Source organism: Diabrotica virgifera, chromosome 2, assembly GCF_917563875.1.
Source record: "Diabrotica virgifera virgifera chromosome 2, PGI_DIABVI_V3a".
Taxonomy (NCBI): Eukaryota; Metazoa; Arthropoda; class Insecta; order Coleoptera; family Chrysomelidae; genus Diabrotica; species Diabrotica virgifera.
Genome location: NC_065444.1, coordinates 19,977,837 through 20,005,475, shown reverse-complemented (window position 1 = coordinate 20,005,475; position 27,639 = coordinate 19,977,837). Strand labels below are relative to the sequence as shown.

The following is a 27,639-nucleotide window of genomic DNA, read 5'->3' as shown; positions in this document are numbered from 1 at the left end:
GTAGGTAAATCAAAAATGAATAACCATTTTCCAATTTCGTTGCAACACGAAACTACAGCCGCGTCATATTTTAGTTCAATCAGGGAGCGCATCAAGCACCTGTACCGGTTTCGAAACTTATTAGTCTCTCATCAGGAGGCACATATGCTGCTCTCCCTGATCCAACCAAAACAAACCCCGGCGTGCAGTTACGGATTGCAACGAACGAAATGGCAGGGATACATTTAGCGGCAACTCGCCTAGTAAAAAGCTAAGTTTTCAATCTAATATAGCACATAAAATAATACTAAAAATATTACACTCTACACTCTACACAATATATCCCACCAGACTGAAAACAATTTCAGTCTGGTAATCAGTGCCGGATTAACCATTAGGCGGATTAGGCGGCCGCCTAGGGCCCGCATCCCACACAAATGCATTAATTAATATTTAATTATTTAAGCAGTTATTTAAAAAAAAACTTAAAATGTTAAAAAAATAAAATAGGGCTAACTGAGACAAAAAAAAAAGAAAATGGTTAATTTATGATTTCTAAGCAAACTCAGTTTTTTGCTTTGTCTTTTGTCAAATATCAGAAAAATAAAACCGACTTCAAGACAAATTAAGCAGTTATCTTCGAAGGCATTTTTATATTCCATGTTCTAATCATTTCCTCAATTTGGTAAACAATTTTGCAAGCAAATTTTGATAAAAGCTGGTAATTATTTTGGTATACGTTTTTTTAATTGCTACCCACCGATGGGCCTTACAGTCCATTTACTCACTTTAAAATATTGCAAAACCTCCGGATCTTAAAGAACCTTTGGATTTGAAACAAGAGCTTGACATGAACTTTGGTATAAGAATAGCGAACATGTCAAATAAAAAGTAATATTGTGTCAATGTGTATTTTTGCTCTACGGTTGAGTCCACCTCTTCTCGGGGGGAAAAATATACCGTCAAAATACGTGTGGAAGTGGATAAACTGACTAATTCTAAGCAACTTTTGTTCAATTGAGTTTTTTCATCAAGTCAATACATTTCGAGTTATTTGCAAGTGAATATCTTCATTTTTTCCACAAAAAATAACACGTTTTTAGACGATTTTTCGCAAATAACTCAAAAAGTAAGTATTTTATCGAAAAAATATTTTTAGCAAAAATATAGCTTTTAAAAAATTGAAAAAATGGTGTATGTGTGCAGTCTACAGACCCAGTAGAAGCAGAGTTGTAATGAAAAGTAGGTTCTTATTAGTCAAATTCCAAATCGAATATTTCAACGTGAAATAATCAAAAAATGAAGCACTTTTCATGGAAAACTCATCATAACTTGTTTAAATGTTTTAAAAAGCATTATTCTTGTGTTTTTGTTTTAATTTCTATCATACAAAGTAAGCAAGATACGCTCAGAATAAAGTTGATCCCATTTTTTGGATAAAAAAAACTGGTGGAAATAACCCTCTAATTAGCATCCCAAATGAAATTAATCCTTACCGCTTCACAAAAGCTACTTTACTTATGCAATATATAGTGTATGCAATTTTTTTTATTTACCTTAATGCCTCGACAACTAATGGCCATTGGCATGGTACAGTGGATTTTCCAATCAGGTACCTAGTGTAGTGGGTAGTGTGTGTGTTGAGTAAATGTCTGGTTACTTAGTAAAGTCGTCATTGTTTTTGCAAAGAGACGCTAATTGTATCCGAACGTCTGCGGTCCCTCCGGTGAGTACCGGTCTCACAAGGATAGAAATTATTTTCATTTATTATCTTATTTTTAATAAATGAAAAATTCTCTAACCAGGGTATGTAAATTTTGAACAGTCATATCTTCCAAAAAAGCAAAAATCTGAAATATTCAGAAAATCAAAACCTATATTTTTTACTCTTTAAGATTTTTGGTACCACTAATAATTTTCAAAATTTCAAAAAAGTTGTTTTACTTTAAATCCCAATATTTTGAAATATAAGCACTGTGAACCGGTGAAACTTACAGATCATATAAATAATATACTTATAAGTTTGTTCAAGATTTTCATAAATTTTCAAGATTTTTGTGCCACAAAAGGAATTAACATTATTTTAAGCTTTACTTGCCTAATTTTGATACTTGAAACTTGTTAAAAAAAAAAACAAAAATAAAACTTTTTTAACACTTTTAAAAAGTTGTGATGATTTTTCACCGAAAAGTGCTTCATTTTTTGGTAATTTACGTTGAAATATTAGATTTGGAATTTGTTGAATAAGAATCTACTTTCCATTAGCTCCAGTTCTGCTTATACTGGGTCTACATACTTCACACATACACCATTTTTTAAATTTTGTAAATGCTATATTTTTTCTAAGAATATTTTTTTGATAAAATACTTAATTTTTGAGTTATTTGCGAAAAACCGTCTAAAAAGGTGTTTTTTTTGTTGAAAAATGAACATATTTACTCGCAAATAAATCAAAAAGTATTGATTTAGTGAAAAAAGTCGATAGAACAAATGCTAGTTACTCAGAATTAATCAGTTATCCATTATTTTGAATGTATGTTTTTTCACCCTCGTAGGGGTGGCACTCATATCCAGGGCAAAATTACATATCGACACAATATCCTTTTTTTTTGGCATATTAGCTTTGGAATATTCATGAGAAGTTGTTGCGAAATGTAAAAAAAAAGAAAAATGATATTTTTTACATTGTCGTAACTTATTTTTGGAGTAGGTAACTACTTCCCAAAACAACATAAATATCTGTAAATTTGTTTTAAGTAATTGGTCGATATAAAGGGGCCTACTTCTTATGGCTGCCTAGGGCCCCATGATGCGTTAAACCGTCACTGCTGGTAATATTTGGATGTAGAGTAATAATGGATGTAGATGTAGAGTAATATTTTATGTGCTTTGAAAACTTAGTCTTTTGTTCGCAGTTGCCGCTAGGGCATCCGCGCCATTTCGTTCGTTGCAATCCGTAACTGCATGCCGAGGTTTGTCCTGGTTGGATCAGAGAGAGCAGCGTATGTGCCTCCTGATGAGAGACTAATGAAGTGTCGAAACCGGTAGAGGTGCTTGATGCGCTCTCTGGTTGAACTAGAATATGATGCGGCTGTAGTTTCGTGTTGCAACGAAATTGAAAACGGTTATTCATTTTTGGAGAAATAAACATATCGGAAAAGAAATGAAAGGCAGAATTTATGGCTTCGAAACTTATTAGTCTCTCATCAGGAGGCACATATGCTGCTCTCTCTGACCCAACCAGGACAAACCACGGCGTGCAGTCACGGATTGCAACGAACGAAATGGCAAGGATGCCCTAGCGGCAACTGCTAGCAAAAAACTAAGTTTTCAATCTAATAGCACATAAAATAATACTAAAAATATTACTCTCCATCCCACCAGATTGAAAACAATGGGAACCTTCTCTGGTAACACCTCCGAGGCTTCTACAATTTGCAAGCCATAACGGATGCTGAGACTAAGAAAGATGAGGGAATTTTGCAATTTATAATTCACGCCCCATCTGCTCAGCGCGGCAAAACGAAGGAAACTTTGCTCGTTTCCTTTGGCAACTATTCTCGTTGGAACTTTGCCGCGCTGAGCAGATGGGACGTGAATTATAAATTGTAAAATTCCCTCATCTTCCTTAGTCTCAGCATCCGTTATGGCTTGCAAATTGTAGAAGCCTCGGAGGTGTTACCAGAGAAGGTTCCCATTGTTTTCAATCTGGTAGGATGTAGAGTAACATCTTTTGATGTTGTTTTATGTGCTATTAGATTGAAAACTTAGTTTTTGTTTTTAAAAATATTTGTAATTTCTGATATAGCAAATATAGGTACCATTTGCCATTTTATCCACTTCGAGAGAGTCTTATAAGAATTCGTGACAAATCATATTAGCGTATTTTCTTGGTTGAAAGAAAAAGTGTGAAACCAGCACTTCCTTTAATTTTTGATTCGCCTATACTCTTCTTCCCCAGATTTCCTCTGTTCAGGGGGTCGCTTACTCTTATACGCCACTCACTGGAGATTCTTGATTGGTTTGTAATAATTATTGTTAAATTTTTCCCTAATCTGCTTAGTATGAATTTGAATATCAGAAATAGCTAAAATTGGGAAGTCTGCAGTGGCGACGCGTGACTTCTTCTAAATTGTTACCAAAACCAGATGCAAAAAATCTTATTTCCCTATAATTGCCTCGATTGTCAGAGTCGTCGCCCTCAAAATTACCCCGAAACGATAATTCTTGTTTGGCCAAAAAACATACGGTATCTATTATAAGTGTGCTAAGGATATACCTATCTATTTTTTTTAACAAACTCATTATGTTTAGCAATATTTGCTTTAAAAGCTTGGTTAAGAAAACTTTCCATTCTTATTTTGCCAAACTGAATCAAATTGGGTATACATATCTTACACGTAGGTAACGGAGAAATTTCATGTCTCCTTTTTAAAACTCTAAAACTATTTAAATCGTGAACCTTTTTTCCACCGTGAATCGTCCACCCATTTTTTCTGTAGAAACCAGAAGACATGGCCAACAATACAGTATATTTTTCTTGCAACCACATAACCAAGGATTTTCACTGTACCAACTAAATTAAGGGCCGGTTGTTCGAACGCTAATCAAAAATGATCATTATCAAATATTTAATTATTGTCACCAACTGTCAACGTCAACTTTGTTTGGGTTGCTGAAAACATAATTATGGATTACAATAATGAAATTAGTTAATCAATTATGTCAATAATTGTTATGTTAATTGATTAACTAATGTCATAATTATAATCAATTGTTTTTAGCAACCCAATCAAAGTTGACATTGACAGTTGGTGACAGTAATTAAATATTTGATAGTGATCATTGTTGATTAGCGTTCGAACAACCGGCCCTTAAACTATCGAACTACTTTTTTTGATTCCTTGTTTAAAATAGGTCTTTCTTTTTCAATAATCTCATTTTTTTCTTCAAAATTATACAAGGAGAATTACTTTTCAAGTAGTTGATCGATTACACAGCGACACTCATCCATGGTTAACTGCACGCACACTGTTTATAGGTACTGTAACTAAATTTAAATCTGGTAACAGGGCTACTGATATAAACAGCGCGCTCACGCCGTCGCTCCTTCAAAATTTTCAGACACTAGCTCCCGAGCGACAGCGAGGATGTAACCATTGTAACCACAAATGAAACTGGTAACAGAGTATAATAAAGTGCAACTGAGTCACATAAACTCGCCAATATTTTCGTGTGTCTACGAGTAGTTGGCTATATAGGTCTGGATCCCGCGTATGAAAAAAAAGTTGATTAATAGCAAGCTGAAAATTTGTTAATAGCTTAAGGGTGTCTAGTCGGATAAACTTTGATATATGGGAACACTGGAACAGGGGCAGTTTTAATTGTGAAACAGGTTAAAAATTTGGAACGGTCTGACCACGAAAACGGCACATTTATTTTGTCCGACAGAACAGACTTAAACTCTCCGAACAGAGATTAAACTCTTATGCAAAAATCAGACTGCTATTTATCACCTGTCATAATTCCTGTCATTTGACATATTCTACATGTTCCACTCATTAAAACGCCCATTTGGTGATAAATAGCATTCTGATTTTTGCATTAGAGTTTAATCTATGTTCGGAGAGTTTAAGTCTGTTCTGTCGGACAAAATAATTGTGCCGTTTTCGTGGTCTGACCGTTCCAAATTTTTAACCTGTTCCACAATTAAAACTTCCCCTGTTCCAGTGTTCCCATATATCAAAGTTTGTCCGACTAGACACCCTTAAGCTATTAACAAATTTTCAGCTTGCTATTAATCAACTTTTTTTTCATACGCGGGATCCAGGCCTAATAATAATATGTATTTACTGAATTAGGTACTATTAACACATAATATAATATATTTCTATTGGTAAGAATATAGGTAAACGAAATTCAAAAATGAATAACCATTTTCAATTTCGTTGCAAAACGAAAATACAGCCGCACCTAGTTAAATCAGAGAGTGCAGCAAGCACCTCTACCGGTTTCGAAACTTATTAGTCTCTTATCACGAGGCACATATGCTGCCCTCTCTGATCAACCAAAACAAACCCCGGCGTGCAGTCCCGGATTGCAACGAACGAAATGGCATAGATGCCCTAGCGGCAACTGCTACAAAAAGACTAAGTTTTCACTAGAGTGAAAACTTAGTCGTAAATGGAATTATTCATCGTCATAAAATATTTATTTGCAAGATTTTTAACTGTTACCAATGGTAACAGTGGTTACATGGACGCTTCGCCAGTGGAAGTCTGAAAAAGAAACTACACAATTTATTGCTCGTCATATTGTATACACAAATAAGGCAGTATTGGTTGTTGAAGTCAATGCTGGTTTGTCTATCAGAATTTCAAAATTTTTGATTATAAAAAGAAAATATTGGTAGCTGTAAAATGTAAGACTGATATACATTTACATTCTCCAGTAAGGATTTGTCAAGTTTTCTGTCAAAACTATATTTTGTTAACCACAGCTGTATTTTATTAAACGTTAATTCGCTAACATTTGCCTACGTATTCTAATAAGTACCCATATATGTTTCTGGTGCCCTTGTTCTAGTTATTAGTTAAAATATGTTTCAAACATATTTTACAATATCTTCCGTCTTCCTATGTAACGTCTTTGTTTCATTGCGGTTTCTAATTTTAAAATATTAAGGAAACAAGGAAGGTTACAAGGAAAGTCAAGGAAACCATTTTAGGGTTAAAATAAAACGGCAGTTTTTAGTGAGAAAATATTTATTTTCCTAAATGTCACTAATTTTTTGAAAAATATATGATCATATTATATATGTAATGTCATATTTTTCTTTATATTTCAAAAATGAACCAGTAGCTCCTAAAAAATTATCATTTACATTCTGTGCTAAAACATTGAATGAGCAAAGACACTTTTCCTTTCAAAATATGAGGTCCAATGCATATACATATGAGACCAGTTGAAAAAAATCCTGGATCTAGACAATACAATTCTCATTGGGCCAGTATGCTACATCAAGTAAATTCTTGGAAAAATTTATATTGGTTAGACATGTGTTATTAGTGCGGAAGTAATGCGGAAAATGGGCAGGAATCAGCTCAGAATCATAACAGACTTCCTTACTAGACATGCTCATGTCAAGCCTGCGCATACAATGGAGCTGTTTCATTGAGACAGCTGCAGACTTAGCAAACACTGTTTGAAGGCGATTCCAAAATAAACTGCTCGTGAAAATTTAGGGATATAGAAAATTCTGCTGAATTTTTATAGTAGATTTTTTCGTGAACAGATTAACAGATTCCGCTAATTATTTTAAATGATTTTACACTTTTCTTTAGTATTTACACAGTTATGCAAAGGTTTACTTAAACTTTTTTTTTGTACTTATACCGGGTGGAAGAAAAGACATGTTTTTCTTATGTTAAGTTTGAGACGCCCTGTAGGGAGGATGAGGTACAAATGGGAGTATATATCGAAATCGTATTGTAGTCTTATGTTTTGTGAACATTTTGTTTTTTGAATGTCCCTGATATCTTTAGAAAAAAAAAATAGACGGTTTTGTAATTTAACATGTGTTTTAACCGAAACAAAAGTTTGAGACACTTTGTAGGGAGAAAAAGGCACAAACGAGGCATACCTCGAATTTTGTTGTAGTCTCATATTTTGTGATAATTTTATTTTTTTATTTTCTCTGATATCTTTAATAACAAAGAAACTAGACGATATTACTCTTTAATATGTGTTTTAACTGACGACATGCGTCACATCACACATGTGAAACATAGAAAAACATATTAAAGAGTAATATGCTTTTTCTCATGAGGATCTTTCAGTGCGTCACAGTTTTTCGATTTCTTTCTAACTCATTAACTTGTATGTGACAGAAAAAAACGCACGTCGGTGATTACATTTCGTCGGTGACATTTATAACATTTATTCTAGTTGTCAATAGATGGCGTCATACTCGAAAATAAAATAATTTGCGAATTATATTATATCTATGAATATAATCTGAACAATTTAAAAGACTATACAAATCAAAAAAAAAATACCATTTTATAAATGCAATAAACACAATTTGATTTGTTTTTATGCCAAATTTCAAATAAAATTTGACAACTGTCAGATTTAACTAAAATGTCATGTCACTAAAATGTATATTATCATGGACTTACCTTTTTTTCTATCATTTGTGACGCACTGAAAAGTGCTCATGAAAAGAAGCATACCGTCTAGTTTCTTTGTTATTAAAAATATCAGAGAAATTAAAAAAATAAAATATTCAAAAATATGAGACTACAACATAATATCGGGGTATACTCACCTTTGTGCTTTTTTATCCCTACAAGGTGTCTCAAACTTTTGTTTCGGTTAAAACACATGTTAAATTACAAAACCGTCTATTTTTTTTGTTTCTAAAGATATCAGGGACATTCAAACAACAGCATGTTCACAAAACATAAGAGTACAATATTATTCTGATGTATACCGACAGTTGTACCTCGTTCTCCCTACAGGGTGTCTCAAACTTAACACAAGAAAAACATATTTTTTTCTTCCACCCGGTATAAGTACAAAAATAAGTTTGAGTAAACCTTTGTACAACTCTGTAAATACTAAAGAAAAGGTTAAAATAAAAAAAATAGCGGAATCCGTCTGTTCGCGAAAAAATCAACTAAGAAAATCAGCATAATTTTCTATATCCCTAACTTTTGACGAGCAGTTTATATGGTACCTATCCATCCACTAGACTTGTAAAAACTGGTACACGTTTTCAGAATTTTGAAATGGGTATCATGAATAAATAGAAGATGTACGATAAGCGAATTGGCGGCAGCATAACCGATTTATAAGAGAAAGTTTCCCAAAAAATTACAGGTATTAAAAAAATAAATGTTGTTTCACCCACGTAGGACTATTTAACTAACGCCTTCTAGCAGTACCATCAAAAGTAACGACAAAAAGTATAGTTTTCCTCAAAAATTATATTCCATCTGCCTTTAATTTAATACATTTGTTTTGTAAGTTATTAAAAACTTTCGATAAAATTTTTAACGCCCTGTACTTCGTTTACAATAAACATTTTACTTCAACATCAGAAATCATCTCCTAATAAGTTCCCAAACCAACTCACCAATCCGGAAAAGAAATGATAAGCAGAATTTACAAAACAGTCATCAGACCAATAATGACATACGCGGCAGAAACACGACCCGACACAGAGAGGACAAACGATTGCTCGTAAGTCTCTATGTGATAGAGCTAAAAGTGCAGATACACGACGGAGGTGCAAGGTGGACAACATTAATAACTGGGTAGGAAACAGAAGAATAGAATAAAATAACCACATAAGCCGAATACCAACAAATCGAGTAGTAAGGAAAGCGAGAGACGGTAAGAGAGACCCCAACAGGAAGACGATCAGTGGGAAGACCACAAAAACGATGGAACGACAACTTACTATAGTTTATTTTTTAACCAGGAGGAGTAAACTAAAAAGACAGATTCACACCCAAGAAAGTCACTAGAATAATAACCAAATACATATTCTTTTTTGGTTGATCTAGTCGGCCCTCAACGGTAATCCGTAAATTTTATATTAAATTAATACGTCGCTAAAGAGTTCCAAAAACAACTGCTTTTTATATAAAAGCAGACTAACAATCTAAAAATTAAAGGAATTCCACAGAAAACATAAAAATCCCCGATATAACTTAATTAACCTATGAAATGTCACTAGTGTCAAAATTTGATAAATGTCATTAGTGTCAAAATTTTATAAGAGTGGAGTAAACTTGCCTGCGGTTGGACCAATTACGAACAAGCAATACAGCGCGGTAAATTTGAATCACTCCTCTTGGTTAAAAAACAAACCATAGAGGCACATTAAAAAATTAAAAAAACAGACAGGGTCATGTCTAAACAAAAAGAAAAAGAACTCATGAATCCGTCTGGTAAGCGTGGTGTTTAAATGCCAAAACCCCCTCAGCATGAACGGACATGAACATTCAAGAAAAGGGCCCTCAGCTTGTCAACAACGACAAACGCTGCACATAATTACATACAATGTAAGAACCTTATCGAAAGATGAAACAATGGTGGAACTGGAGGATAACTAAAAAATGTTTTTAAAAAGTTTTAAAGAACGGCTTGGATTGACATGAAATTTGGCATACACATAGCTAACAAGTCAAAGAAAAAAGTGATATTGTGCCGATGTGTGCTTTTGCCCTAGGGGTGAGTTTCACCCCCTTTTGGGGGTGAAAAATATATTTTCGAAATAAGTCCGGAAATGGAGAAAATGACTAATTCTAAGCAACTTTTGTTCTATAAAGTTTTTCACCAAAATAATACTTTTTGAGTTATTTGCGAGTGAACATGTTAATTTTTCTACAAAATAACCACGTTTTCAGACGGTTTTTCGCAAATAACTCAAAAAGTAAGTATTTGGTCAAAAAAAAAATTGTTATCAAAAATATAGCACGTAAAAAAGTGAAAGACATGGTGTATATATTAGGTCACTATACCTAGTAGAAGCAGAGTTATAGCTAATGAAAAATAGGTTCATATTCGTCAAATTCCAAATCGAATATTTTAACGTGCCACAACCAAAAAACGAAGCATTTTTGTGGGGAAAACTAATTTTAACTTTTTTGAAGTGTTTAAAAAAATGCTTATTTTTTTTTTAATTTTTTAGCACCAAAAGTAAACAAGTTACGCTCAAAATAAAGTTGGTCCCTTTTTTTGGTAAGAAATCGGGAAAATCACCCCCTAATTAGCATTTCAAATGAACTTAATTGTTACCACTTCACAAGTTTTTTACTCACGTATGTATTGATCATATGATCTGTAAGTTTCATCGGTTCAAAGTTCTTATTTTTGAAAAAGCTGCAGTTAAAAGGGCTTGAACAAGTCACTTATCACGAGTGTATGCAAATTTAGAAACACCGAATCTTAACCAATTTTTGTCTTACAGAAAAACAAAAAAATACAAAATATTCAGAAAAGTAAAGCTTACTTTTTTTATTGTTTAAGATTTTTGGTATCTATAACGATTTTTAAGTTATTTTGAAAAAAAGCATTTTTTTCAAAATTAAAATTTTTAAAAATTTTACTTTAAATCCAAATTTTTTCAAAAATACGCACTTTGAATCGATGAAACTTACAGATCATATAAACACAACATAAGTAAAGTAACTTGTGAAGCGGTAACGATTAATTTCATTTAAGTTGCTAATTGAGGGGTGATCTTCCCGATTTTTTTTTTGCCAAAACAAAAGGGACCAACTTTATTTTGTGCGTAACTTGCTTATAATTGATGCTAGAAATTTTTTTTATAAAAACAGAAATAAAGCTTTTTTTAAACACTTTAAAAAAGTTGTAATGTGTTTTCCCCAAGATTGCTCAGTATTTGGATATTTCACATTGAATTTATTCTATTTGTAATTTTTCGGATATGAACCTATTTTTCATTGGCTATAACTCTGCTTTTGCTAGGTATAGAGACCTAATATATACACCTTTTTTTTCATTTTTTATAGGCTATAGTTTTGGTAAGAATATTTTTTTCGACAAAATGCTTACGTTTTGAGTTATTTGCGAAAAACCGTCTAAAAACGTGGTTATTTTGTTAAAAAATGAACATATTCACTTGCAAATAACTCGAAAAGTATTGATTAGGTGAAAAAACTCTATAGAACAAAAGTTGCTTAAAATTAGTCAGTTAATCCATTTCGTGACTTATCTTGGACATATATTTTTTCACCCCCGAGATGGAGTGAAACTCACTCCCAGGGCAAAAGCACACATCGGCACAATATCACTTTTTTTCTTTGATATGTTAGCTATGCATATGCCAAATTTCATGTCAATCCAAGCGGTTCTTTAAAATTTACAGCAAAAACCGTGAAAGAATGTACTATTACTCCACTAAATCAGAATCGGCATCTGCAAAAAGGCAGGAACCGACCCATTACAATCTGATAATGGGAGATTTTGTCCATTTGATAATGGAGAAACGTTGATCATGACAAGGAGAACAGTGCAAAAGATCCATATGTCTCAAAGCGCGATGGAACGTGCTATGTTGGGCTAACTTTCTGTTGCAACACAAACTGCATGCAATGAACACTTTTTTTTAAGAAAAAACAGAATAGGAATATGAAAACAAGTGAATATGATTATGTAATAACATACAAAAGCCAAATAGTTCAAGATGTAACCGTACTCAATAAACTATCAGTAGGAAGCGACTATAGGCCAGTAAGAGCAAGAGTAATGATAAACCTTCAAAAAGAAAGAGCAAAGATGATAAACCAAAAGACCAACAAAGTAGCCAGAAGCATAAATCGCCGCCGCCTATGAAAAGTATAGCTCCGAAAAATGCCGTCAAGAGTAGAACTTTCAATGAACGCCGCGAAAAATATTATTTTCGATTATATGATTGTGAAAACTATAATCCCTAATAAAATGTTAGCGAAAAAATTTATTTTTTGAGAAGCATCGGCAAAAAACATCATTTCTGTTTGTGGGTCCACGAAAATTATAATTAGTAAAAAGTTCTCAGAAATAATTGTTTTCGTCGGCATTTATTGTAGATTTTTTTATTTATTGAACTAAATCTTTTCATTATAAATATTTTGGGAGTTATAATCTTCGCGGACACGCATATAAAAAAAATTGTAATCGCCAATACTTATCAAAGAATTATTATTTTCACTGGAAATGTATTAGGAATCACATTAATCATAGGTACCAGCGAAATAACAAATATAGCCGAAACATTACAGAGTAATAATACAGACGACCACAATAACTTAATAACAAACTCGATTAAGAACGCACAACTCAAATGTTACAAGAAAAATGACACCAACAGCGAAAACATTAGCAAAGATACAAAAGCTCTAAGGGAAATACAACGAAAGCTAAGTGAGAAAGAAAAGGGAACCAAAGAAGAATATAAAACTAAATACAAGAATTTTAGTACAAAATAGAAAATATCTAAGAAGATAATTACTCAAACAGTATAGGAGAACAATGATTTAAAGATAATGAGGTGAGAACTCACACAAAGTAAAAAGGAAATATACAAGCTGAGAGACAAAGATGAAAAGGCAACAATAGATAAACATGACATTCTGAAAATAACTATAGAGTTTTATAAAGACCTTTATACCAGCCAAAGACCACAAAACAATTTCCCGACAGGAGAAAAGACTCTTATACATCAGGATATACATAAATATAAGTAGTGGGGTTCCTACAGTCTCCTCCGCATCACACATTTCGCTCGCCATCGTTTTCTATCCACCCATTCGTTTTCGTCAATAGCTCTATCTGCCATAGACTGTTCTATGCCTTTCTTCCATGTTTCTGTGGGCCTTCCTCTTCTTCTTCTATTTATGGGTGTGTAATTTAATGCTCTTTTTGGCCATCTTTCCTCTGACATCCTCATAACATGACCATACCATAGCAATTTCTTTGTTTCTATATAGTCAACCGTGGAATATAAACTCTTTGTCCGTCGTCTTATTTCCTCATTTGGTACGTGTTCTAATCTAGATACTCTGGATGCTCTACGTAAGTAATCCATTTCCGCTACTTCTATATTTTTTCTTTCCTTTCCTGTGAGTTGCCAACACTCTGCTCCATAAGTTATCATAGGTTCCACAATTGTTCTGTAGATTGTTAACTTTGTGTTCAGCTTCACCTTGTTAGACCATATTTTATTAGACTATGGTCTAATAAATCAGGATTGAAATTATTTTACCCATTACAGTGTCAGAAGTAAGAGCAGCTTTAAACTAAATGAAGAAAAATCAATCTACATGCTAGACAAGTTATATAAATGATTATTAGAGGAAAGGGGGCCAGAAGAAGAGAAGATGATTAAAAAAGAAATGGTTGAAGATGTCTAGGAAGTTGGGCATCCAGAATTCGGAAAGAAGAACAAAGGATGGAAAGCTTGGAGGAAGATAGTCAACAAAATTAAAGCCAGAAGCCTCAAGAGTTCAACAACTCTTTTTTATATAGTAATTTAGTCAATAACGTTCAAAAAGAGTGTGTTTCTGTCAGAACTGTGACATTTGTTCATTTATTTTTATTATAAAAGTTTTTTATGTGGCATAATTTGCTTCAATTTGATTAAAATTTTATGGTAGTATGTAGTAAAAATATCGCTTTTCAACCTTTTGTACAAAAATTTATTGTGTATCATATCATGTATCATGTTCTTATCAACTAATCACAAAATTACAAATAAATGAAGAAAATGTTTTTAGAAGTTAAACTAACATTAATGTTTTAAAAATACTTTACCATACATCTCCGTGATTTGTCTTCAGAATTTGGACCATATAATTTGTTGTATTTTAAATTTTATTTGTGAAACCAAAGAGAAAATCAATCAACTGGAAAAATACTTATACATGCCTGTTTCAAACACTCAAAAAATACTAATGATGCATTTTCTGATTCATTGCCTTATTCATAGTGATCTGAAATTATTTCTTCCTGATGTTTTGTCTACGATTGTGGCAAACACCAGAGGCGATGCAGCAATGATAGAGTTATTTTCCTGACTGATGCTAAAGCTCCAACCATTGCTGCATTGTCTTTTGATAATATTTGCTGCCAGGGCCCCCGTAAGAGCTGCTGGCGCCTGTGTGCAAAAAAAGGATTTTGGCGTCCCTTAGGCATTTTGGTTCATGTTTATTTATTGATTTTTTAGAAGGTAGGTCGATAGGTAGGTTCTTGAAATAAAGCAAAAAACTAAAGTTTAGAAGTCATAATAAGTTTTAACGAGTTTTTCCCAAAAAGTGTTAAATTTTTTTGGTTATTTCACGTTGAAATATTCGATTTGGAATTTGACGAATAAGAAAGTTTTTCTCATGAGCTCCAATTTTGCTTTTACTAGGCCTATAGACTTCATGAATACACCATTTTTTTCGTTTTTTTATAAGCTACATTTTTGATAACAATATATTTCGATAAAATACTTAGATTTTGAATTATTTACGAAAAACCGTCTAAAAACGTGTTTTTTTTTGTTGAAAAATAAACATTTTCACTCGCAAATGACTCAAAAAGTATTGATTCAGTTGCAAAACTCTATAGAACAAAATTTGCTTAGAATTAGTCAGTTTATTCATTTTTGGATTTATTTTAAACCTATATTTTTTCACCACCGAGAAGGGGTAATATTCACTCCCCAAGCAAAAGCAACCAACGACACAAGTCCAACTTTGAGGTGGAGGGTAAGGGTAGAACCTACATCCAAATTTTCGTGTAATTCGTTGGTCACCTTGAAAATTACACGGTATCGCCGTATTGCACGTTCATTTACTGGGCTATATCTAGGTACAATGGAAAAATAAAAAATAGCTGCTGTAGTAGCGATATTTTCTGAAACTTTGCTGTTGCAAATTCATCAATTACATCTCAACATTTATACCATCAAAAATGTCTTGTTCAATTGCTAATATTGCTAGACTAGGCAATCGTTCTTGAAGCATTGTCCAAATGATTTTAACTTTGGAAAAGATCGCTCGTCAGCAGCTAAAGATACAGGTAATGTCAAAAGAATTCTTAGTGAAATGGTTACGTTTGGAAGGTTGAAGATTAAATTGTTTTCAAATATATATTGTAAAAGACTTAAGGGGTCAGTATCATCAGGTAATGAAAATAACTTTTTAATTTCATTAAACAAATCATTGGAGTCTATACCTATCCTTATTATCCTGATCTGTCAGTCATTCTTCAAGAACAAAACGACGTTTTAAAAGATCGCTGTCATTTAATTTAAATATGTTTCGTGTGTATTTAATATTTATACAGTCGGAAAAATGAAAGAATACCCATGAACGAACATACAAAACATGCTGTATTTTCCTGTCACCGTGTCACAAAGAAAATTGTCCAGTGCAAGTACATGTAACAATAATTATTACATGTACTTGCGCTGGCCAATTTTTTGTGTGACACGGTGACAGGAAAATACAGCGTGTTTTATATGTTCGTTCATGGGTATTCTTTCATTTTTCCTACTGTACCTAATCCTATTTAATTTCTCAACTTTTGTTTTAAAATTAATTTTTTTTTTGCAAATTATTTTTAAATTTTTGACGCCTGGGTTTTGGCGCCCCTAAAGGATGACGCCCGTGTGCATTGCACACTTTGCACATATGGTAGCGGGGGCCCTGTTTGCTGCAGTCATAAGTGACAGGTCAGGATGAAATAATTCCGGACTATGGTATATAAAGCCTGAAAATAATGTATCATTTCAAAACAAAAATCGAGTATAAATATTCAAAAAATTCATTTTCTGATGGATTGATAATTTGAGACGTGGCTAAGACTGTTTAGACATGATTAAAATTTCCCAGTTGAGATAAAATATGCTATCGAATTATAATCTAAGCTTACTGCTAAGGATCACAAATGACACAATCCAAATCTGAAAGATAAATTTTTCTGAAACTGACTCCTTTTATTTTTCAGTTATAATCCATTGTTCCATTTTTGTGACCTAAAAGAACAAAACCATAATGAAATCAGTTGTATTTAATTCACATACATGAACTCAGTCAAAAAATAAATTAAAACAATATAAAGCATGAGTCATCATAACTATTCGAATATGGACCAAGGTCAGGCTATTTGGATCAAAATATGGCTATTGGACCTAAAATGCCTTAATAAAATATTAAAGTTGATTTTTTTTCGATTTTTTTTGCTTTTAATATACCACTGTGCATTTATTTATAACTAGATTTTGTAACAATGAAATTGCTATAACTAAACGGTTGTTGTAAAAAATTTACTTACGAGAATTTGGAATAAATTCATTTCCGGGTATTTGTCCTGACTGTAATATTTTCTGCAACCTTTCGACTTCTTGCAGTGAATTGGCTTTGTTGATAGCTTCCCTGATCTTCTTGATTTCTTCATCAGTCAATCCTAAACAAAATAATTGGTTATATTATAAATTATAATCTATATAATGTAAGATTGGTCAAAACGTATGAATATTTCATGTAACATTTTGGAGAAATGATACTCAATTTTCATATTATGTCGATTGTGTGTGTTTTGTGTTTTATTGGCACTGGTTTTCACAGCCAACTGGCTAGTCAATTTCATAATGATTTTTAGACTATAACTTATTACTAAGTCAGGGGAGTAATGTGTAGTGTGTGTGTTGAGTAAGTGTCTTGTTACTTTGCAAAGGCGACATTATTGTCTTTGCAAAGAGACGCTAATTGTATCCGAACGTCTGTGGTCCCTCCAGTGAGTACCAACCACACAAAAACAGAAACTATTTTCATTTATTAATTTATAATAAACGAAAAATTCTCTACCCAGGTGTGATTCGAACTCACAACCCTTGGATCCAAAGGTATGCACTCTTACCACTGAACCACAGAAGGGTATATTATTATGGCGATTAATAAAAATAAATAAATTTGAGTAATTGTTTTTGAAGAGACTTTCTTTGGCACAGACATAAGTCATATAGCCAGTTTTAAACTTGATATTAACTTAAACATATGGATAACTAAAGTAATATATTATTTATAGAAGAGCCCTAATAACAGAAAATAAATGCATTTAATACAAATACTTGCTTCACACCTAGAGACTGTTCAAAGCATTTAGGTATTTAGGCATATTGATGCCGAATAACGCATATTGAAGGGAACAAAAAGCATACCTACTTGCCAGGGGAGGGACAAAAGAAACATTCATACGGGTCCAGAAAGGCCCAATCGGACAATATCACACTAACGCCCGGTTTCCGAAAGGATGATCATCTCAAAAATTATGTAATCGACGATTAACAATAGATTAAATGCGTCAGAAACGTCAAACAAACTAGTTTTAACAACAGTCGATCACCTGACAAAAGATTAATCGTTAGTTAACAGCCGATCATGAGTGTTTTGAGTCTGCTAAAGGTCGATTAACCAGTTTCGCTTGTCAAACGGCGGTAAAAATGGACTGTTACCTAATCTGCGACTATCCGTCGATTAACGGGCTGTTAAGAGTTTTTTTAGTTTTTTAATTACTGTAATTAACAAATTCCGGGAAAAAATTGTCAAATAACACATATTTAAATGATATAAATCACATTATTCAATAAAAATAAGATTTTTTTATGGAAGAAATAATTTAAAATATTTATTTAACTTGCAGAACATGGATATCTCGGACATTTTTATATTTGATTATATAATTTATATTTTTTTTTCTTTTAACAATGTAAGGTAACAAGGATGCTAGACTCATGGAGCTATTTTTTGAGAGGCCAGAGCTCTAAAAACAGAACATAATGATTATAGCGATGTAAATAAGAGGGAAAACGTGTGAGAAATTATATCAGCTAACTTTGAAGACAATAAAACAGCCGGTAAATAAATTAAAAATAAATATAAAAAGTAAATATATAGACCAAAAATAAAAATAAGATCATAAAATATTATAGATCATAAATAAACTGTTTTATATCTCTAACTTTCGTCACAATACCTAGCCTCATTTTTAAAATGCTCTCGTTCAATTCTTGCTCCAAACAAAAGTGACAGTACGTAAGAGAGAATGCACCTTTAGAATCTAAAGATACAAGTTTGGATTTAGAGGTTAATATAATTGAAATTTTGAAGGATAACAGCCAATTGTGACAGTATCGCTACCAAATCGTATGTCAGATCATCGATTACATGATCTATGATCATGCAATTTTACAATAATTGGCGTTTGAGAAACCCATCACAGGTTAACAGTTGATCAAATCTGACAGCCGATTAGATGATCGGAGATTTGAATAACGTTTCGGAAACCGGCTGTTAGTGGAATGGATGAAACGTAACCATTGGCACAAACAAATGGGTCTCAAACATACAAAGGCTTTGGAAATGTCCTACTTAAGGCTGTCCTAGGCTTAATTTTAATTCTTAGTTAAACATTTATTATTATATATATTTATAGTTGAAACTACATTAAACATTCTGGACCTCAGAGGTAAACAACACTATGTCACTTCAAGCAACTGTGTTTATTGTGTGTTTGTAACAAAGTTTAGAGCACTTAGGATGTTAATAAAAATGTGATATATCCCATAATTGGTTGAAAGACCATATGACCATATTTTAATAATATATAACCAATTTGTATAATCCAACTAATAAAATAAGTGAATTAAAGGAACTTATCGTCTGTGATGTAACAATACCTCCGATCTGCTTTTTCATGAATTTTGTAATAGAGATTTCAAACTTTTTTTAGGGTCACCTCCTGTTTTCATATGTAAGTTTTGACTTGTTTTGTAGCAAATAAATAGTTTAATTTAATACAAAACAAGTCAAAAAATATCATATGAAAACAGGAGATAACCCTAAAAAAAGTTTGAAATCTCTCTTACAAAATTCATGAAAAAGCAGGTAGGAAGTATTGTGACATCACTGACGTTATTCAAAACAACACCATGTCGACATAGTGTAGTTTACCTCCGAGGTCCAGATATATTTTTAACTTTTAATAAGATTCACATAACAGAAGAAATTAATTTGGTATAGGCATGTCAGAAGAGCAGACCAAAAACGTTCGATACACAGAATAACACGGGTGGAACCTGATAGGAAGAAGGAAGAGATGTAGATCCTGAAGATCTTTCAGAGATGAAGTGGACAAAGCAATGGAAAGAAGAAATCTGCAGGAAGGGAACTGGCAAAACAGGAAGAACTGGAGAGGAGGGTTGAGTGAAGGAATGCAGTGAAAACTGTGGAAATCCTTAGCATAATATATCTAGAACTTGTGTAGTTTTCAATGAGTTTTTTTAATTCACTTATTATATTAGTTGGATTATACAAATTGGTTATATATTGGATACCTATATTAGATTTTTATAACATTCAAAGAGCTGTACTGCACAGTTGCTCGAAATGACATAGTGTAGTTTACCTCCTAGGCCCAGATATATGTGAGGATGCGAGGAAAGCTTTTATTGTTGTGACTAATATTATTATTTCTTAGATCTATTTGAACTAGCTTACCTCTACTTTTTGCAATACTATTTGCATTACCACCAGGTACAAATGTCTTGGCTCTCTTCACAATTTCTTTCTGTATATCCTTTCCTTTTTTACTCTTGAATAACCTTTCTGCCTCTTCCCTCTCCTTCATCTTAATTTTACGGAAGTCAAGTAATTTCAGTTGGGGTAATTTATATATCAAGTATAACCTATAATGTAGTTTTGCGGTGATAGGGTTATACATCAAACTTAAGGTACTGAGTTTTTCTAATGGAACTAATGGATCAATATCGCTGAGTTCAGCTAAATAATTTCCAGTCAATACAAGGGTTTCTAAATTGGGGATGTATTCCTGTAACTGTTCTCCAATACGTCTAGAAGATAAACACATTATTTTAATATACAAATTCCCATTTTGATAATAATAATACATGCAACACACAAGACATAAAATATATATGCATAAAATACTAGTAAGAAAGAAAAAATGCCGAAGATCAGTTGGTACTGTCTACTTCATTTTAAGCAAGGAAAAAATAATATATATTTTGCATGTTTTGTAAAATAAATTAAAAACAGTAACTAATAGGAACGTTTTGTAAGTAAATATTGTCCAAAAACTAATACATAGTTTCTACATGCTTCATAACAGGTCACTAACTAGTGGCACATGTGTTACTCAGTTAGCAATTTGGATGTAACCCTTTCGCTGTGGAAGGTGCATATCAAGCCATATGCAGACAGCACATACCCGCAGCCTAGGTACACTAAAAAATTATAATCATCTTTTCTGAATGTAGCATAGGATATAAGTGTACAGAATTTTATCCACATATTGCTAGATATTCAGCCTATTATTAGGCAACTTTCGTTTCTCAGTGTGATTTTTTACTTTTACAATTTTGATATTAACCTATTGAGTGCCAGGAACGTGCCTCTCACGTTTTGACAAACTTTGTTTATGTGCCGGCAACGGGGGCAACGCAACTGTCACATTCATCATATGATTCATCTTATGGGTCTAAAATTTCACTGGCATATGGAGAATAACCTCTGATTGTGGGTGGCAGTCAAAAGGTTAATGGGACTTTAGAGGATGTCCAGTTTTAGGTACACATTTAAAAAATTGAGAATTCCATGGTTTTTGTTTTGTACATTATAACTTTATTTGTCGCTAGAAAATATAATATAATATAGTCTGGTGTACAAGATACTTCTTTGTTATTGTTTTTGTACCAAAGACATATGACATAGATATATTATTATAGGACGTATGACAAGTGAGCAAAACAAATGAGAAGCGATAAATAGCCCTATTCGTGTTGTATAGAGTAGATAAGATTGGACCTAAGATGGAGCCCTGAGGCACCCCTGACCAAATGTTTAGAAAATCAGAGATCCTTTCGTCTACTTTGACGCTCTGTTTCCTGAGGTCCAAGTAAGACTCGACCATATTCAATGCATCCATAGAAAAGCCTATTGACTTCAAAATAGCAGAGAGTAGTGAATGATTGTGAGTGTCGAACACCTTATGCTTTCTCTTCACTATCTCCGTTGATGGCCGATTGTGTGATAGTCTATGATCGTGTAAGTGTCCACACAATCGTCCAACGTCTAACGTGAATTAATTCCCTTTGAAGTGTCTCCAAAAACTGACAATTCAATTCACGGATCGTCTACATACAGTCACAGGCCATCATAGACAATGATGGGCAATTATAGCCAAGTATGCCCACTATACAATCGGTGCTGGAGTGATTGTCTGTAATCGCCGATATCAAAACTAAAATGGTACACACATCTCTATAGCACAACTGATAGCTAAATACTTACACTATGCGGTTATTATTCATCAGTAAACATTTTATCCGAGGTAAATATGGAAAGCCATCTAACTTTCTGACATCATTTTCTGAAAAATCAATTGTATCAAACTGATCTCCTGTAGCTCCTAGGTTTTCAATTTCAGGTATTCGATAGCCTAAAACGCAAATAAATGTGGAAAAAGTTAACCTCAAAATAGATTGTTACCTCTCAAATCCAGTTCTCTATCTTTGACTGGATTTATGTATTGCATGGAGTTTTGAATTATTTCTGCTGTTAGTTTTACCATCTTTTTAAATATGAATGTGTTTTAAAACATCTATAAGATCTAGAAAGCAGTGTTTTTTATAAAAAGAAAATTTTAAATCATCAAACAATGAAACTTCAAACTTTATATTTGACAGCTCTGCAGTAAACTTCATTGCAATGTGCAGGCAATGCCCAACTTCTTTTTTACAACTGAGATATTTTAATAAATTGCCATGGAATAAATCAAAATTTCATGTTTAGGTTTCGACATAGCCACCTTTACTTAACAAGCCATGAAGTTTAAACTTGGCAACATCTATTGGTAGACCGATTAATTATTATTATTATTATTATTATTATTAATATTCAATAAGAATAGAGGATTAGAATCCTATTATACTCTAAAAGCTAAACAAATTTTGGTACTTAGCTGTTTTACACTTATGCTGACTTACATATAATTAAATTAAAAATACAATCAATTATTATCGAGTCTATTCTTAAAACTATTTGTACTAGGCGCCATAGCGACATAAGCCGGTAATGAATTCCAAGCATAAACAACCCTACTTGATAAATAGTTTAACCTGATGTTGGTTCTGCAGAGTTCTCTTCTTAGCTTTCTGGGATGGCCTCTTAACCGCTCATCTGTATTTATTGTAAAGAAATTTCTGAGTGAAGAAGTTTCGTAATGAAATCAATTGAATGTTGTAATTAAGTCGCCTCTAAGTCTGCGGGCGGATAATGGAACTAAATCCATGATCCTTAAACGATCTTCATATGAGGGACGCACCAATGAATACGGGATCCGTGTTACTCGTCGCTGTACATTTTCCAGCATATTTACGTCACGCTGAAGAACCGGGCACCACACTGAATTAGCAAATTCTAATATAGGTCTCACATAAGTTTTATACAATTTTGCTAAGGTTCGACTGTCACAGGACGAAAAAACTTTACTAATAAGGTATACCATGCGATTGGCTTTATTACACTGTTGCAACGTTTGAGGAGTCCAGGACAATTGTGAGTCTATTAACACGCCGAGATCAGAGTGACAATCGGTCTTTTTTAAAACGGTGCCGTTAATAAAATAATTTAACCGAGGGTTATTCTTGCCGAGATGAAGAACGACACATTTTTCTATATTAAGCGGTAGCAACCAGTCAGTACACCATCGAGAAATGCTGTCCAAGTCTTTTTGCAAACACTGAGAGTTTATTTTAGGATTGTTGTACAGCTTTGTGTCATCCGCATAAACCGAAAGCTTTGATGAAATGATGTATTTTAGCTCCGATGTAAATATATTAAACAGTAGTGGCCCTAAAACAGATCCTTGGGGGACTCCACTTATCACGTCATATAGGGGGCTACTTGAAGACTGTATTCTTACTGAAAATTTTCTTTCACTTAAGAAGGCTGAAATCCAGTTTAACAGTTGCCCGCGAATTCCAATCCTGTTTAATTTTTTCAAAAGCCTTTCCCTTGGAACTTTATCGAAAGCCTTGCTAAAATCTAAGTAGATAATATCAATATCCTGTCCCATATCTACTTCGGCAGTCCAGTCATTTAGGCAACACAACAAGTTGGTAACAACCGATCTTCCACTGGTAAAGCCATGTTGTTCGTTCGGGATTATTTGATGCTGGTTCAAAAATATGTGTAAATTATCCACAATAATTGATTCCATAACTTTGGATATAACTGGAGTGAGACTAACAGGCCTATAATTTTTTGGGTCGAGTTTATCTCCTTTCTTAAAGATTGGTTTCACCCGTGCTTCTTTCCAAATAAGTGGCAGAGTAGCAGAGTGGAATGATTGTTCCATAAGCAAATGAAGTGGATATTTCAGATCATTTGCACATGATTTCAAGAAAGTAGGAGAAAGATTATCTGGTCCTGGAGATTTGTTGGTGTCAAGTTCTTTAAGTTTTTTAAAAATATCATCAGGAGAAAATTCTACTGAGGTAACAGAACTATGATTTACGGGTTCATAATGTAAGTCTGGGAGCGGGCCATCAGGTTCTAAAGTAAAAGATCCGTAAAAGCTCCTAGCAAAAGTTGTAGCCACTTTCAAATCATCATTTGTAATATCACCTGAGTCTGTTTTTAATTGTGGAACAGAAACTTTTGTGTTTATGGAAGTTCTAATATACTTATAAAACTTCTCTGGATTATTGCTGTCTATAATATTTTTTTTATAGTTTCTCCTATAGCATTGCAAATTTTTGTTTTCAATAGATTGGCAACATTCCTATGCGTAACAAAATCATTCTCCAAACGTGATCTTCTATACTTTTGCCAAAGAGCTTTCTTTCTCTTAATCAATCTTTGAATATCCCAATTAATCCAGGGTTTAGAAGGAAATGTAGTTATAAGTCTTGAGCTTGTATTCTTTTTTATGATGTTGCTACGTTGTTCATGAAAAATATTCCAGTTTTCCTGTACATTTGGTAACGACAGGACGGAAGCCCAGTCAACCAGTGACACATCATGATTAATACCTCTATAATCAATAAAATATCTTGATGAGTATAGTTTTTTTGGATCAGTAACAAGAATTAACTGCATTTGGAACTGAAGAATTGCATGATCGGATTTAGCAAAAGGGGGATAGTATTCTAGATTGTAATAAAAATCATTATCAGAAGTAATAATTAAATCCAAGATGGAGGGTTGCTGCCCAGAACGGAAACGAGTTGGTTCAGTAACGATTTGTTGGAGATGTGAATCTTGTACAAAATCAAGAAGAAGTCTAGATGAAGCATTTTGAGGTACAGGATGTGGCCATTTTAAATCTCTATGATTGAAGTCACCGGCAATAATTAGGTTTTTGTAAGTTGAAGCTAGAACGGATAAAAAATTAATAAGTTGAACATAATTATTATAAGCAGTATCAGGCGGTCTGTAAACACAGCAAATCGTAAAAGATAAGTGTTTATTATGAAAGAGAAGACATATTGCCTCGAAGCCAGGAATATTGGAAGGTAAAACAGTTACTGTAAATTGAGAAAAAACAGAATCTAACACATAAATGCATACTCCACCTCCAGTCGAAAGCCGGTAGTTGCGGAATATAGTATAACCTTGTACATCTATGATAGAATTAGGTATATGTGGTTTAAGCCAGGATTCTGTTATAAGCATAATAGCAGGCTTCTCTAAATCCATATAAGGAACAAATTCATTGAGTTTTGCCATTAAAGAATCAATATTAGTATAAGATATAGAGAAATTAAGAAAATTTGACTGTTTCAGTTTTTTGATGGTACAATAGAGGGGGTTCCTCTGATGAACTTTATAGTAATATCAGTCTCGCCTTTAGCCTTTCGATCATTTAGCTCCTTTCTCAACTGATCCAAATACTCCATTTGCTTAGGTGTTTTATCATCTCTAATAATAATTTATCAAAACGGGTTCCCGTTAATGAGTTCTTGCGTTTAAGAATATATTTTGCAATTGATGCATTGTTAAATGAAAGTTTCATTAATTTTGGTCTATTCTTCTATAATTCTGACAGTTCTCATTTGTTTTTAAATAATATTCACTGTATTTACAGAGAAACTGAAACATTTTACAATATTTCGTGCTCTAAATTATAAAGAACATTAAAAGGTAGGTTATTACGATGATTTTAGTTCAATATAATATTTTTTTATATAAACTTGCGTGCATATAGAAATCCGTCCACTTAAAAATTTTGTCATTTTTAATGTCTTATATTTCCTAAACCTATTGACCGATTTAAGTGATTTTTTTAATATGTTATAGCCTAATTCTTTAGCAATACCGCTGTAATAATATTGTTGCTAACCTGTTAAATTTTTATTGTGTACCGGGCATTTATAAAATACTGAAATTAAAACCCAACTATAGACTCCGGTTTTCTTAATAACATTCTGTTTTTTTTTTATTAATTCGCTTATGTTGGATAATAAAAAAGTTAGCTACCTACTTTAACAACTAGATTTTTGTTCTTTATCAATTCAGGGTGTTTCTAAATAAGTGCGACAAACTTTAAGGGAAAGGAACAAAATGCAAAATTTTAACGCCTGTCAAGAGTTTTAATGTATTTTAAATGTGATCATTTTTTTCGAATCCTGAGAAAACTAGTAAGTATTTTTGAAAAATTTAAACGCAGAATGAAAGATTACTTTATTACCGAGGGTCGAAAGTCCCTTACAATTAATGACTTAGAATTAATGAATTAAGTTTTTTTTGAATGACATATTTGAAACTAAAAATCACACTAAATTTTCTTAGTTTTTCACCCCTGTAACTTATTAAAATAAACATAGAAGTTTTCAGGGACTTTCGGCCCTCGGTCCTAACGTAATATTTCATTCTGCGTTTAAATTTTTGAAAAATACTTATTAGTTTTCTTAGGATTCGAAAAAAATGAATCCCATTTATATTCTTATTGTTTTTTTTTGTATAATAAGCGTTACTTACAAGGAATTACTTTTAATTTTATTTTTAGTCAGACTACCGACGCGACGTCGTCAATTGCGACGTTGCCTTTTTCTCTTCATGGCTTGTAAAGGTGGCTATGGTTTCGACCTTAATGGCAAACAGTGCGCAACGTTTATTTAATAAAAGTTTTATAGAAACTGACCATAGAGTTATATATTAGCATAGAGAGAGTGACATTAAGAGCGAAGGGACGACACTATCTTTCTTATTTGGATTAGTGCTGTTTCACTCTTACGCATAGTAAAGCTGCGACAGTTGCCCCCCCCCCGTTAAGGCCGCGTCTCACCATCAAATAATTTGATCAAACAGTTTGAGCAAACTCCGGAAGTACGTCAAAGTGATGTCACAATTGCAGTTTTTTTCATGATACTATAAATAACAAGATAATACATTGCACATCCGGAAGTCGTGACGTAACTGGAGACCGGCAAGTTCGTAATGGTTCGTAATCATTCGTATTGTCCGATTACTTTGAATTGTTCGCGGTTGTATTTTATATTTTATCTTTGACAGTTATTTTGACTGGAATCTCGACACTAAATTCTTTTCGAATACATTGAAGTTTAATGTTATTTTGCTAATTGAATACAGGAGCGTCATTTGAAATTTTGTTTTGGGGGGGGGCAAGCACTATATATACAATTCATTATATATGATGTTATGATGAATATTGATGTATTTTCTGTAAATTTCAGTCATTTTCAGGGCCAGGGGGGGGGCAAATGCCCCCTGGACGCACGCCTAAATGATGCCCCTGATTGAATAATTTCATCACATAATGCATACAAATCCCATTTAACTTTAACAAGAATTCAAATTCAACTTCCGGTCTCCAGTTACGTAATCAATGCGCGGACGCGGACGTATTTGAGCTACGGGAAAATACTATCTCTTTATTTATAGTATCATGGTTTTTTGAAATTCTAAAAATCTGTGCTCTCACTATCAGTCTAGTTTGATCAAATTTTTTATTGAGTTGTCTAACTTGTTTGTACTTTATTTAAAATTAAAATTTTTCATTATTATCCACAATGAACACTCAGGATGTGACGTCACTAACTGTCACTTTCAGTTTGCT

At 33.0% G+C, this 27,639-nt stretch overlaps 1 protein-coding gene across 1 annotated transcript; it reads right to left on the bottom strand.

Moving 5' to 3' along the window:
• Positions 1–14,166: 14,166 nt before the first annotated feature.
• On the bottom strand, positions 14,167–22,249 carry LOC126879982 (U2 small nuclear ribonucleoprotein A'). The gene is made up of 5 exons (XM_050643434.1): positions 22,047–22,249; positions 21,849–21,996; positions 20,037–20,389; positions 16,813–16,944; positions 14,167–16,513 (listed from the first exon to the last, which is right to left on the bottom strand). The coding sequence occupies exons 1-5, from the start codon at positions 22,126–22,128 to the stop codon at positions 16,482–16,484; spliced, it is 747 nt and encodes a 248-aa protein (XP_050499391.1). The 5' UTR covers positions 22,129–22,249; the 3' UTR covers positions 14,167–16,481.
• Positions 22,250–27,639: the final 5,390 nt, after the last annotated feature.